The following is a 15255-nucleotide window of genomic DNA, read 5'->3' as shown; positions in this document are numbered from 1 at the left end:
GGGATCAGGGAGGGGGTGGATGAGAGGGGGGGGTGTAAAGGGGATAGGGGATGGGGGGGGGGGCAAGGGGGAGGGTGGGTCAGGATGGGGCAGAGAAAGGGTAGTCAGGGGCTCGGAGAATAAAGAGGGCGGGGTTAACACTGGAGCGGAACAGCTTGGCCAAAGCCTGTGATTGGACACTGCTTGTCCGTAGTGGTGGCCATGACAACACATAGGACTCCCATAAGCCTCTAGAGACAACCAGTGTGTGTGTGTGTGTGTGTGTGTGTGTGTTCGTGCCCTGGGAAGGAACTGTGCCAAGCACTCCCATTACATCAGCCACCCAGTGCTGCTGGAGTCCCTGTCTAAGCCCTAAGCCAGGCACTCTCCTCTCCTCTCCTCTCCTCTCTCCCCCTCTCCTCTCCTCTCCTCTCCTCTCTCCCCCTCTCCTCTCCTCTCCTCTCCTCTCTCCCCCTCTCCTCTCTTCTCCTCTCCTTCTCCTCTCCTCTCCTCTCTTCTTTTTCTCCTCTCCACTCTTCATCCACCTCTCCTCTCCTCTCCTCTCATTCCCTCCCCTCTCTTCTTTTTCTCCTCTCCTCTCTTCATCCACTCCTCACCTCTTCTCTTCCTCCACTCCTCTCCTCCTTTCCACCTCTTCCCCTCCTCCCCTTGTCCGTCGGTTCGGCACCCTTCTTTACCATGTCAATGACACGGAGAGATTAAGACTTACAACACACACACACACACACACACACACACACACACACACACACACACACACACACACACACACACACACACACACACACACACACACGCACACACAAAAGAATGTCACACTAACAGGGTCACACAGTGTTCTTCCAAGATGTGTAGCAGTATTTGAGAGTACCAGAGTCAAACGAAATGAAGGAGAGACCAACATATTTGAAAAAAACATCATTTTTTTTATTTTGAAATGATGGTGTGTCCAGTTTTTTTCCTCTTAATATCAGCCTGTTTTGCTTTTCACGTCTTCCACATCAATTTATGTTTTTTTTTTCCCACAGAATGAACCAGTTTAGGACTCTTATGAAAAAATATTAAACAGAACAAAAAAAAATATTTTAAAAAAGAAAAAGAAAAAAAAAACATTCCTTTTGGGTTGAAATCCAAATAAGACAGATGCTACACTAGACGTGGCAGCTCCTGGAAGGGAGTTGAGAGACAGCACCACGGCCCTCTGTGACGTTAAAGAGACATAAGACTGACAGAAGCCATCTGTGACGTTAACGAGACATAAGGCTGACAGAAGTCACCATCCTTCTCCAGGAGAACCACCCATCACAGTGTAGTGTCCACACACACACACACACACACACACACACACACACACACACACACACACACACACATGCGCACGCACACGCACACACACCCTTTTTCGCTCTATCAAACACACACACTCCCGTATTCGTTCCCATCTCTCCCACACACACACACTCACACACGCACACACACACACACACACGCATCCTTGCAAACACACACACGCATCCTTGCAAACACACACACACTCCCAACATTGCTCCCATGATTGACACCTTTCTCTCCATGGGAGACTAAGGCAGTAAACAGAGTGGCCTGTTAAAGAATGAGGAAGAGGGTGGGGGGTGGGGGGGGCAATGAAACTACAAAAAACCAAAACAGAGAAAAATTAGTTATGGGGTGTGGTGGGTGGGGTTAAGGATCTCCATTGACCTCGGTTGAGTCTTAGGATCACAACCAGAAAAAATAAAAATAAAAATAAAAATAAAAATAAAACCCAAAATGATGCATATGTGTCTACTAATACCTACTACTAAAGACCACAGTGATGGCATGTGCTGGTCCAATCAGCAGCCAGGGGTTTGGAGGCTCGCTTTTTTCCCTCTTTAGAACGGTCCAATTAGGGTTGAGATACAAAAAAAAAAGGAACTCCCGGGATCAACGGAGGAGGGGGGCCGCAAACCAATCAGGGGTGGTGATGGACAGGGGCGGGCCGTGGCTAAGCCAATCAGAGGCGGCAATGGGCTTGAGTGACAGGAGTTGAGATGAAGCACGATACGATACAGCAGGCAGTCAACCACCACCTCTCTGGAGAGAGAGCCACCTGGCACACGCGGACACTGCAGAGGTGTGGGCGGGAAGGCATGGAGGTAACAGTGTGTGTGTGTGTGTGTGTAACAGTGTGTGTGCGTTACTGTATGGTTGCGTCTGTGTGTGTGCTTTCTGCAGAGATGCATACTGTATACTGAGAGAATGCAATGTTTGAGCTATCATAATGTGTGTGTGTGTGTGTGCGTTTGTGTGTGTGTGTGTGTGCGTTTGTGTGTGTGTGCGTTTGTGTGTGTGTGTGTGTGCTCGCTTGAGATGATGTCTTCCCTGTCCTTCTGGTCCAGCTGAGATAACCCCGCCCCCTTTGCCCTTGCTTGTGCTTGATTGGTTACTCGGCCTGTGCGTCATAGTTGGCCCCGCCTGCCTTCTTGAGCTCGTCGCGTATGTAGTCCTCCTCCAGCTCCTTGCGCTCGCTGATCATGAACTCCTTGGCAAAGTTCTAGAGAGAAACACACACACACACACACACAAATGAAGACATAAGTCATGATGAACTCCTTCGCAAAGTTCTAGAGAGAAACACACACACACACACACACACACACACACACACACACACACACACACACACACACACACACACACACACACACACACACACACAAACACACACACACACAAACACACAAGTCATCATGAACTACTTCGCAAAATTCTAGAGAGAGACACACACACACACACACACACAGACATAAGTCATCATGAAGTCCTTCGCAAAGTTCTAGCAGGAAACACACACACACACACACACACACACACACACACACACACACACATACATAAAGACATAAGTCATCATAAACTCCTTAGCAAAGTTCTAGAGAGAAACACACACACACACACACACACACACACACACACACACACAAAGACATAAGTCATCATGACCTCCTTAGCAAAGTTCTAGAGGGAGAAACACACACACACAGAGAGAGAGAGAGAGAGAGAGAGAGAGAGAGAGAGAGAGAGAGACATAGGCCTACACTACATGACCATGAAGTAGTTAGCCAATTTCAATTTAAAAGACAAATAGAGAGACACCGAAATAGATGGAGAAAGAGACACAAAGAAAGAGGCAAAGAGGCAAAAAGACTAGAGAGAGGAGAGAAACGGGCAGAAAGAAAGAAAGAAAGAGAAGGAGAGAGACCGGCCAAAATAAGAGAAAAGTGGGAGACAGAGGGAGTGAAAGAAAGAGAGAGGCAGTGAGCAAAACAGAAGGAAAAAAAGTGAGCGAAAGTTCACACAGTTCACACACGGTAATTCATTCATTTCAATCACAGGAGCCCATAATAATCTATGCGGGCGGGCAGTGGTTTAAATTTAAAACAAAACATGACATGCTGGGCAATAACAGTGTGATTTAAAATGCAAAGCAGGGGCCGGCAGGAGTGTAAAAGCAGGGGCCGGCAGGAGAGTAAAAGCAGGGCCTCCATTCAAACTGTCTTTCCCTTGGCCACAGGCCTGCACGTCTGCCACAGGTGGGATATACAGGCCAGGACATTTGCATTGGTGTGGCCGCCACTGGCTGCCAGTGTTGCCAGATTGGGCGATTTTCCGCCCAATTGAGCTGCTTAGGATGGCCTTGTGCAGGCCAATTTTTGGCCATAGAAATCAATAGAATTGGGCGGGATTTAGTCCTTCCAGGCGGGTTTTGAACATTTTTTGAGCTGGAAATCATCAGTCCCATCTGGCAACCCTGACTGCTGTGCTGTGCTGTGCTGTGCTGTGCTGTGCTGTGCTGTGCTGTGCTGTGCTGTGCTGTGCTGTGGCGTGCTGTGCTGTGGCGTGCTGTGCTGTGCTGTGGCGTGCTGTGGCGTGCTGTGCTGTGCTGCCTTGTGCTGTGCTGTGTTGTGCTGTGCTGTGCTGTGCTGTGCTGTGCTGTGCTGTGCTGAGCTGTGCTGTGGCATGCTGTGCTGCCTTGTGCTGTGCTGTGCTGAGCTGTGCTGAGCTGCGTTGTGCTGCGCTGCGCTGTGCTGCCTTGTGCTGTGTTGTGCTGCGCTGCGCTGCGTTGTGCTGTGCTGTGCTGTGCTGCCTTGTGCTGTGCGGTGCGGTGCTGTGCTGTGTGGTGCTGTGGCGTGTTGTGCTGTGCTGCGCTGTGCTGCGCTGTGCTCCAATGCGGTGGCAAACAGAAGCACTCCTTATTATGCTACTGTTTGCTCAACCACCATGTGTCCACACAGCTAGCTAGCCAGCCACCCTCAGTGTGTACACTGCCAAACAAGCCAAGAGGAAAATGGGGAAACACACACACATAGGGATTGCGCACATACACACAGAAGACACACACACACATATGGATCGCACACATACACACACAGAAGACACAAACACATGTACACACCTGGACCACCTCTTTGACTAGTGTCATGTACATGCTGACTTTGGCAAACACACTCTCTCACACACAGACTCAGACACACACACACACTGACACACACAAACGCACACACACACACACACACACACACACACACACACACACACACACACACACACACACAGGGGTCACTTTTTTGACTAATGTTGTGTATGTGCTGCTGACTTTGGCTCACATATACACACACATACACACACACTTCCACATAGTATGTACAAACACGCACACACACACACACACACACAAACAAACACACAGACACACAGGCTTACCTGGACCACGTCTTTGACCAGTGTCTTGTCTGTGCTGATCTTGGCGCGCTGCAGGCCGCTGACGTTCTCTCCGATCCAGGTGATGAGCGTGAACTTGGCCCTCTTGCTCATGGCATCCCCCGTCGTGATCCGCACGAAGCCAAACACCCGCGCGTCATCTGGACATGGAGAGAAGAAGGGAACAGATGAGGAGGAGGAGGAGGACAAAGAGGAGGAGAGAAGATGAGGAAGAGGAGGAGGAAGAAAGTGGAGGAGAGGGGAGAGGAGCGGAGTGGAGAGGAAGGGAGCGGAGTGGAGGGGAGAGGAGAGAGGAGAGGAGAGGAGAGGAGAGAGGAGAGGAGAGGAGAGGAGCGGAGTGGAGGAGGAGAGGAGAGGAGGAGCGGAGGGGAGAGGAGAGGAGAGGAGAGGAGAGTAAAGGAGTGGAGGGGAGGAGGAGAGGAGAGGAGGGGAGAGGAGAGGAGAGGAGGGGAGAGGAGAGGAGGGGAGGGGAGGGGAGAGGAGAGGAGGGGAGAGGAGAGGAGAGGAGGGGAAAGGAGAGGAGGGGAGAGGAGAGGAGGGGAGAGGGAACAAGAGACAACAATTCCTTGACTTGAGGCAGGTTGCGATGAATGAGAGCAGTTGTTCCTGCCGTCAGAGCATTTCCATAAAATGGAAATGGCTGTGACACACGAGGCCTCGCCACAACACAACACACCGCACCACAGCAGATACTGCACACCGCACTCCGCACTCCGCTTCCACCACCCACTTCTGCTGGCCAAACAACACCACGCAATAGAATGCCTCGTTTATCCCCTTTAAATCTCAACTGGGCAGCTTGCTGCCGTTATAGTGGAAGGCTCTCCTGTCTTCTGTATTTCCCCCACACCAAGATAATAGTCTTCTCTATCTATCTTCCCCTCCGTTTCAACCCTGTTGCTGTTGGCTTGACTTCCTGGTGAACTTGTTGGCCACTATTATTGCAACAGGGTGGATTGTCATGGGTCATAAATGTCCTCTCCGCTGCCTATGTAACAAAGACAATCCCTTGACTGTAGACATATACGCTATTATTCCAAAGTCAGTAACACGGTCACATGGCAAAGCGTGTAACCAATTCAGCTCATGGACACCAGAATACAGAGGCTAACAGATAAGACTTAGAGACACAGACCTATAGGCACATAGACAGACAGACAGATACATAGACAGACAGACACACAGATACATAGACAGACAGACAGACACAGACAATAAAAAAGCTGTAAAAAAGTGTCCATGACTGTCTGAAACGTTCATCTCAGTCCTACATACACTAGAAAGGGCACAACTTTGCATTGCTTTGTTTACACTGTACACAATTTGCATACCATTTCACATTCAGCCTATGTCACTATGTAGCACGTAAGCCTTAAATGTGGAGTATGTAACTTTTTAAGTAGTTAATTTCCAGAATGTATGCTATCATTCACAAGTGTGATCTTTTTCATTTGCCACCATCGTCAATTTCTAAATATTCACTATGACTTTTCATACATGAAAAGGTGGATCTTCTCCATGCCCACCATTTTCAATTCCCAGTAACAGACATCTCTGGCTGCAAAACTTCATGTACTTTGATCAGACCAGTGAATATTAGTTCATAAATATTGATGAAAAGACACATTTGTGAACTGGCAGCAGCACACATATTGAAAATAGCCAGTGTAGAAGACATAATCTACCTTGAAGTAGTGGTAACACTTTACTTCAGTGTTACATCTATTAGCACTAATATATACAATGTACCTGTATAAGAAACGTGTAAGGCATGTACAAAGCAAAATCAAACATTTGTTAGGCATGTATTCGCAAATGTCCTGTTCATGCACAATAAAGGATTTATTACCAATTTAACCTTAGTAAGGACCTAGTAGGCCTTAGCTTTTGCTTGGTACATGCCTTACAAGGTACTTATGCAAGCATTAAAGGAGTATGCCACTATTTTGGGGCTTAATACAGTTAAAATCGTTGGCTGGGGTTTATAAAGGTGGTAAAGTGTCTTATGTTTCTTGTTGAGCATTGTCTTGCTTTAAGACAAGTTAAAAGAGGGAGTATGTAGCTAAGCTAGTGAAAGTAAATGGATCACTGTAGCATTGTAGCATGCTACACGGATGCATTGACTTTCTAGCATTGACTAGCTTAGCGACATGCTCCCTCTTTTAACTCGTCTTAAAGCAAGACAACGGCTTACATGAAAAATAAGACACTTGACCACCTTTATAAACCCCAGCCAACGATGTTAACTGTATTAAGCCCCAAAATAGTGGCATACCCCTTTAACATTGTATGTATTAGTGCTAATAGATGTTACACTAAAATAAAGTGTTAGGTCCACCTAAGTAGTTAGTAGTGAATGTGTGACAGTAAGAAGTGAGTGACAGACAGGACACCACATCAGTGTCAGGCCAAGAATGGAACAAGGCCACAAGGGCACCCTATGAGAATAGGGCACACACAGGAGAGGTATTTAGGAGATGGCACCCTATGAGAATAGCAGGGGTGATAGTGAAAAAAAAATCCTAGCCTGTGTATGACCATTATTCAAGCCTGATCGTAGAAGAAAGACCCGAACCTGTAACACTTTCTGAGATAAGAATAACCTAATGGCTAATTAATATCAATGTTTTTTTTTATTTTTGCAAACTCTGTCAAGCCTGAAATCAGGCATGGAGCCTGAATACTATCAGCCATGGAATAGGGCACACACAGGAAATGTATTTATGGCAGCCTATGAGAATAGGGCACACACAGGAAAGGTATTTAGGAGATGGCACCCTATGAGAATAGGGCACACACACACACACACACACACACACACACACACACACACACACACACACACACACACACACACACACACACACACACACACAGGAAAGGTAGGCTATTTAGGAGATGGCACCCTATGAGAATAGGGCACACACAGGAAAGGTATTTAGGAGATGGCACCCTATGAGAATAGGGCACACACAGGAAAGGTATTTAGGTCAGCGTAGTGTAGCCAGCGATTCCCAAATGAGCCAGATTAGTGCTCCACTAACGGTGACATAGTGATTCTCATGCTCTATGATGGGCGGTGCATGCGTCCTTTTCTCTCTCTCTCTCTGTCTTCCTCTCCCTCTCTCTCCTTTCCCTGTCTCTGTCAATCTCTCTCTCTCTCTCTTCCTCTCCCTCTCTCTCCTTTCCCTCTCTCTCTCTTCCTCTCCTCTCCCTCTCTCTCCTTTCTCTGTGTCTGTCAATCTCTCTCTCTCTCTCTTCCTCTCCCTCTCTCCTTTCTATGTGTCTGTCAATCTCTCTCTCTCTCTCTTACAGTACTCTCTCTCTCTCTTCCTCTCCCTCCTTTCTCTGTCTCTGTCAATCTCTCTCTCTATCTTACTCACTCTCTCTCTCTCTCCTTTCCTAGTCACTCCATCCTTTTCTCTTTCATTGTTTTGGTATCTGTCTGTCTGTCTTTCCTTCTCTCTCTCTCGTTCTCTCTCTCTCTCTCTCTCTCTCTCTCTCTCTCTCTCTCGTTCTCTCTCTCTCTCTCTCTCTCTCCTGACACACCTCTGTTATCGATAATATTCATCGCTACACCAGACACTGACGCATTGCTGTTTATGTATTTATGGGTCTACAGTAAACAATGACATAATTTGCCAAACACAAGACTCCTTGGAACTCCCATATCTCATCCCCACCCCGCTTGGTAATGTACCTTCCTTGTCTGTTACAAAGGCTGACTTGACTTATATCCACTGCACAAACTCTACACTCGGCTGATTCCTCTGTATCATAGTAGTCTGGTCTCAGTAGACCAATGGTTCTCATCCTTTTTTAGAACAAACGCCGCCTTGACCTCATCATAAGCCTCCTAATGCCCCTTTGACCTCATCATGAGTCTGCATATGCCCATTTTATTATATTGAAAAATAAAATAGACTAACGCTCCCCAATGGCAACTAAGACCCGCCCCCACTCAGCTGTATCCTTCTCAACGCCCCCCCCTGGGGGACTGTAGGGCCCCCGTTGAGAAACACTACACGAGACTAAAGAGGGTCTGGTCCAGCACGATTGAGCACAGTTGAAGTTTGGGTAACACTTTATTTTAGGGATACATCTATTAGCACTAATACATACAATGTTAATGCCTGCATTAATAACTTGTAAGGCATGTACTAAGCAAATGCTAAGGCCTACTAGGACCTTACTAAGGTTAAATTGGTAATAAATCCCTTATTGTGCATGAATAAGACATTTTCGAATACATGCCTAACAAATGTTTGATTTTGCTTGCACATGCCTTATAAATTACTTATACAGGCACATTGCATGTATTAGTGCTTGCTAATAGATGTATCCCTAAAATAAAGTGTTACCGAAGTTTGAAACTATTGGATCTGATTTTACACAAACACTGATGTTTGTTCATAAGGCATGCAATGCACCATTGCCAAACTATAAGCAGCTAGACTTCAACCCCCTTCCTCCACACGCCCATATTTGGTGATTGTATAGGTTGGGACCATTGACAGTAAATAGAATGGACGCCAAATCAACGTTATTTGCCATTCAACGCTTTGAAGCCAGATTTGGGAACATTCCACCTTACATTCCACCTTAGCAACGCCAAACGCAGGTGCTGATTGGACAACAACAAGACTTCTAACGGTCAATCAAACCATGTTCTGATGCTCATTGGTCAATTTAACTTTTAATATCTCTCTAAAACAAAACATCACCACAAAAAATCACCACCCTGGTAAGTTGGAGAGCAAGGGGACCTACTAGTTGAGCGAAAAATTATCCCCCTGGAGTGGCATTTAAGGGAGATACAGGGTTTTATGTCTCTCATAGGAATGAATGGGATTTGGCCATTTTTTGGTCTTTTTGGGTCCAACCTTGGCTCCAACTTGGCTTCAACAATGAAATAGAATTTTGGCCTCCATTCTATTTACTCTCAATGGTTGGGACGCTACTAGGGCTGCACAATATTAGAAAATATGCGATTCACGATATCATGACTGTAAACCGCAATATCCATATTACTCGCCATATTTCATATATACATATATTTTCCCCTCTCTACTTGCCATTCTACACTTTATCATGTATAAAACAACTGAGAGCAATGTGTTATTTCCACCATTATTTTTTACGAGGAAAAAACATGGCTAATATACAGCATCAACTTAAAATGCCAACGTTTTTAATACACTTTCTAACCTTTTCACCAAATTTGCTGTTATTAAAAATTAAAAACTTTATGCGATACGTGTGCAACTTTTACGTGTATCGCAAGCTGTGATATCGCGATATCGATACATTTTCGATATATCGTGTGGCCCTAGACGCTACCAACAAGACGAGGCCCAGAGGTATGCTGTGTCTCAAAAGGCACACTTGTGTGAGTGCACTGATGTTTAGTGCATAGTGCACACAAACCCTTCAATGTCTTAAGTGCGTAGTGTTGAGGGAAAGTTTGGAAGTTCAGTGCACTGAATGTTCAGCCGGAGCACCCTACACACTCAACCATAGTGCCTGAAGTGCACAAGTGCACCATTTGGGACGCAGAAATAATGTCAAAGTAAATCATCATTGAACAGAAGCTTACAGGGGGCTAACGCCAGGCTAGTTAGGCTTACAGTAGTAGTAGCGTGGCCTGCCACCCGGGTTGCCAGACTGAGCGGTTTCCCACCCAATTGGGCTGTTTAAAATGGCCATCTGCGAGTTAAAGACGGGTATTGGGTGGGTTTTTCTGTAGATTTATATATAATATATAATTCAATAGAATTTGGTTGGAATCGTGTGGGTTTTAGAGGCACCAGGTGGTTTTATAGGATTTACTCGGCTGGTAGTCTGGCCAGGGTCAGGACAGGACCCAGTTTCTCCACGGTGTCAGTGCTAACTGGTTAGCAACTTACTACAGTAGGTTGCCTGTGGAAAATTGCATTGCAAATAACTAAGTTGCTAACTTAAATCGCTGAACTGACTTACCGGTAGCAACAATGCTGTCGAGAAACACACCACAGCACAGGAGCTGTGTTTGACAGCAGCACCTTGTTGATTAGATATTAAGACCTCTATTATTCATTAACAGACCCGACTCTGACGACAGCAGGTGTGTCACACTTCACACAATCAATAACGTTGTCCGTCAAAGCAAGTGTGGAGAGACTTCAGTAAGAAACACTTGTAACATGATGACACACATGTCAAGTGTTATAACGCCTTAATAAGGGCCGAGCACTCAAACCTGTCAGCAGTGTTGCCAGATTGGGCTGTTTCCCGCCCAATTGGGCTGATTAGGATGAACATGTGCGGGTAAAAATGGCATTTAGCAGAAAAACACGCCCAATTTTTGCCCTAGAAATCAATAGAATTGGGCAGGATTTTGTGGTTCTTGGCGGGTTTTGGGCATTTTTTGGGCTGGAAATCATCAGCCTCATCTGGCAACCCTGCCTGTCAGCGAAAAAGAATGGCAGCAGCACACGAGTCAGGCATGGTGATGATGCTGCCGCCGTCCATTAGTGTTAATGGGATGTTGCCATAACGTTGCCGTGAGGTTGCGACGTCTCAGAGGCATAGTTGCCACTTTGACCCCTCTGCCATTTAACGCCTATTACTTCCTGCTCCGAGAGCCATAACGGAGAACTCCTTCCCTCCCGCCCTGTCTAGCACACACACACAGACACACACACACACACCCTCTCTCCCTCTCCCTCTGCCAGCTAGCCACTTGTGCTGATTCAGCATCTGCTTGGCATCGGCCAGTGAGTGAGTCTACCGGTATGCACAGAGGCTCTGATGATGCAGCAAGAAGGGACTTAAAAGGAAAAAAACAGAAAGAAAAGCCAAGAAAGAAAAACAGCTGCTTTGAAGAATACTGAAATGAAGAGTAATGAAAGAGGAGGCATCCCTACCCTATGCTGCATATTTGGAGGATATGACACAACACTCCTCCCTGACTCAGCCTGAGGCCTCCAGGAGAGAGAGAGAGAGAGAGAGAGAGAGAGAAAGAGAGAGCGAGCGAGAGAGAGAGAGAGAGAGAGAGCTAGCAAGTGATGTAAACGCATGTGGTAACTTGAGATCTCCTTCAATCCAAGCTTTACAAACTCATAAAAAGGGAACAATCCCCAGGCAGCGTAAGGGTGGGCCCTTTGTAACTGGATGAAGTAGTGAAGTAGGCTAGCTGGGATTGCTCTCTCTCTCTCTCTCTCTCTCTCTCTGCAGGCCCACCATGGGTTGGTTGAACAACACTAATTAAGCTAAAATGCTGACTCCTTAAAACACCTTGGTCAAGGCCAGCCACAAGAAGTATGTACACAGCATGGGACCACATGTTGCTCTATGCTCAGTTTAACTCACGTCCATAGGCCACAGGCATCATCTATTAAAGATGACTTGACAAAGACCGTTCACTGACACACAGGTGGCTACAGGGGCCAGTTTTGCCTGCCAAGCCATAAACATTCAAATCAGTGCCTCCGGGACTTAGAAATCCACTTTGGTTACATGCACTGTAAAATACATTCCAACTCCGATTGCCATGGCTATTATTGAGGCCCTACAGGTTTGGATTGAGTGAGTTCCATTTTGAGGATAGGCAATTCTGGCACTCCAGTTGGCAGGTGGAGGAGAGGGGCGCGAGTGGGGGTTTAGCTACCCCAGACGGTGGCAGTCAGACCCCTCTTGGTTCCACGGAGGCGGTGGGTTTGCTTTACGCATGGCCCAAAAACAGTTTGAAATGAGAATATCGGCAACAACTTCCTTTATTTGATTTTACAAAACATTCTGTCCTCTTTGGTGTGGGTGGACGCCCCGCGGTGTCTGCTTTGAGCAACGTAGCGTTGTAGAGCTCACGGGCCCATCAGCAGGCTATGCATGTGCCGAAATCCGCCACGCCCAACCTTAACTTGGGAAAGGCAGAATGTGGGGGAACTAGGATGACATCACTTTTTTGTCACCTCCAGGGAGATTTTGTATCTCCCTCTCCCTCTCTTTTCAAGGGAATGTCTGTTTTATGAACGTAGTAACTGTGGCGTGCGCCCCCAGGATAAGTTTGGAAGCAAAGCCCGCCGATGGAGATCAAGTCAGGGCGATTATCCAGCTAAGACACTGGTTAAGACTCACGATAGCAGATCACTGACTATGCTATACAGTTATCGACGACATGTGTCCTAATGGATACCAAGGCACCGATGAGACTGAGATACCAAGGGTGGTGTGGCTGGAGTTTATTCCACACCAGGATCTGATTATTGCTTCCGCGTTGCGTGTAAAAAAGACTGCACACGGTCCCTAGCCTGGATGGAACACACTACCAATAGTGTACAGAGCTTCAAAAAGATTAAGTCTAGCATCTGAATACGTCACGAGTAGGAAGAACCCATCAAAGACTTCGAATGAGGTAACAAGTGAATAACCAGCGAATAATCACTGACCAGTAGTGAGAAGACAGCTTGGCCTTACATTGAATCGAGATCAGTGATTTACATAGGCTACACACAATACAGTCTTGCACTCCCCAGCAGCAACCTTAGCAGTTTAAACTCATCCCAATCATTACCTCAGAAAACAGGTTAATACTTGATTAAGGGACTCGATGGTGCATATGCACGGCACACTTCACATCCACACAGTAAAAGAATGATGTTTATACCTGTACAGAGAGCCTTGAATTCTTCGTAGTCAGTTCCATGTCCGGCTGGCACAATGGTAGAACCTTCGTATTTAAACGCTGCCCTAAAGACAAACCAGGCATGATGATATGTGGGTTAACCGCGTATACAGCCTTTTCATTTCATTCAACAATAATCACATATCCACAAGGAACCTATATTCTTAGTAGGCTTCTCTGAGACTGCAGGGCTGCATTTGCGTGCAGCCTCCCCCGACAGGCTAGAATTTAGACAAAGAAAATCATACGGGTCCATTCCATGGACTGATGGTTCCAGTGCCGAGGCTGGGTTCTATAGACAGTTTTACTGCCTAAAATGATGATGATACTAGTAACATGAATGACGTGCTGGATTCCCTTCATTAAAAAAAAAATAATCCGCTATCTTCAGCCAGAGATGGGGCGCGATGTTCCCGGTGTCTCACCAACTCCAAATCCTAATCAATGAACCGACATGTAACTCGCTACTTACCAGTTAATTTCGGTGTTATCGTCTCTGACCAGGTTGTATGCTTCCCTGCAAGCCTCTTTGTCGATTTTTGTTGCCATTTTGTGGTTGATAAAGAGGAGATAGACTGGTGCACAAAAATCAACGTGTTAGGGTGATAAGGGAGACCGAAAGGCGGAAAGGGAAGAAGAGATGAGTCCTAAATCCCGAACGAGCGAGACAAGAGTTATACAATAGAGGGGAAGCGCTGGTACAGAAGAAGAGCAGAGCTGGACAGGCGAGGCTGCGTTTCAACTGACGCTACAGCGGACTAGACGGAGTGGCTCTTCTCAGCGGGGTGGAAAGACGATTCCTCTCACAACGCGATTCATTTCCTACTGCCAGTTTATGGGCGTTGGTGATGTTTGTCAATCAGGTTAGGGCTCGAAACAGGAGAATTTCTCTGTTGCAGAACTCACCTCCTCCTAATGGCCAACGGGGGAACTTGGCCAAATGAAGTCCACCCTGCTGTTGCCTTCCACTGATCTGCCCTGCCATCTTGTGGGCCATAGCCCATGTCTTATTGTTCAGTGGAAGAAGAACAATGCCGGTAACTTTAGAGGTTACGCCATTTAGACTATGGTTTACAAGCTGTAGTCGCCATAGATCTTTGGCCAGTTAGGCCATTGTGGCAAGGATATAATAGGGCAATAAAGAGATTTCTTTATTTTTTAACTAACCCCATAGCCCAATCCCACAGCACGGCGACTAACAGCAGCATTTGTAGTGCGCAGTTTTGGCTTTGTTGCAGTGGCCCTCGTTGTGCCATAATGCAGTAGCCTCTGCACCCCGTTGCGCACTCCTTGGCATAATACATTATACGAAATGCACAAGGAAATAATTTAGCTAAACTGCCAAGTGTTAACCAAATAAAAAGACGGCAAACAGCCACCAGTTGTAGTGTATCCATGGGTTTGAGCAATTATTGAGCTATGTGCTACGATATGTTATCTAATCTAATAAGGGGTGAATTCTACCAATCTGGCAGGTAGGTAAGATGGAACGCTAATGCTTTCATGTGTTTTCTTGTGTTCTCTGCGCCAAAGCTGTCGTTTCCCCCATATTAATGAATCACTCAAAGACCTTTTCTGAAATTAATTGAAGGCTATCCAAACAGGCATATGAAAGAGTGGGCCTTGGGCAGCTAAATTTCACGACACATTGGAAGAGAATGGGGGAATTAGTTAATATTTACCATATTATTGTTGTGTTTGAACCTATGATAAGAATTTGTGATTTTTTTAAGGCATGCGCATCATGGTCTAATATAGCTTTACGCACATGTTGAAATAACAGATAAAGCCAGATTTGAAACACCAATTTA

The 15255-nt window shown here is 46.3% G+C and overlaps 1 protein-coding gene across 1 annotated transcript; it reads right to left on the bottom strand.

Annotated features, from left to right (window-relative positions):
- Positions 1 to 905: 905 nt before the first annotated feature.
- Positions 906 to 14331, bottom strand: cotl1 (coactosin-like F-actin binding protein 1). The gene is made up of 4 exons (XM_063197679.1): positions 13917 to 14331; positions 13427 to 13509; positions 4765 to 4922; positions 906 to 2554 (listed from the first exon to the last, which is right to left on the bottom strand). The coding sequence occupies exons 1-4, from the start codon at positions 13991 to 13993 to the stop codon at positions 2444 to 2446; spliced, it is 429 nt and encodes a 142-aa protein (XP_063053749.1). The 5' UTR covers positions 13994 to 14331; the 3' UTR covers positions 906 to 2443.
- Positions 14332 to 15255: the final 924 nt, after the last annotated feature.

This window comes from Engraulis encrasicolus, chromosome 4 (assembly GCF_034702125.1).
Source record: "Engraulis encrasicolus isolate BLACKSEA-1 chromosome 4, IST_EnEncr_1.0, whole genome shotgun sequence".
Taxonomy (NCBI): Eukaryota; Metazoa; Chordata; class Actinopteri; order Clupeiformes; family Engraulidae; genus Engraulis; species Engraulis encrasicolus.
The sequence above is the reverse complement of the archived record's forward strand: the minus strand, read 5'-3'. Positions and strand labels throughout refer to the sequence as shown.

What these genes read in the sequence shown, in the direction of transcription:
- cotl1 (XM_063197679.1), bottom strand. Translation starts at nt 13,993, where the DNA reads ATGGCAACAAAAATCGACAAAGAGGCTTGCAGGGAAGCATACAACCTG. An exon ending in ATTCAAGGCTCTCTGTACAG is followed by an intron (nt 4,923 to 13,426) that starts GTATAAACATCA and finishes CTCCATGTCCAG; the next exon opens with ATGACGCGCGGGTGTTTGGC. An exon ending in TGGTCAAAGACGTGGTCCAG is followed by an intron (nt 2,555 to 4,764) that starts GTAAGCCTGTGT and finishes GTTTCTCTCTAG; the next exon opens with AACTTTGCCAAGGAGTTCAT.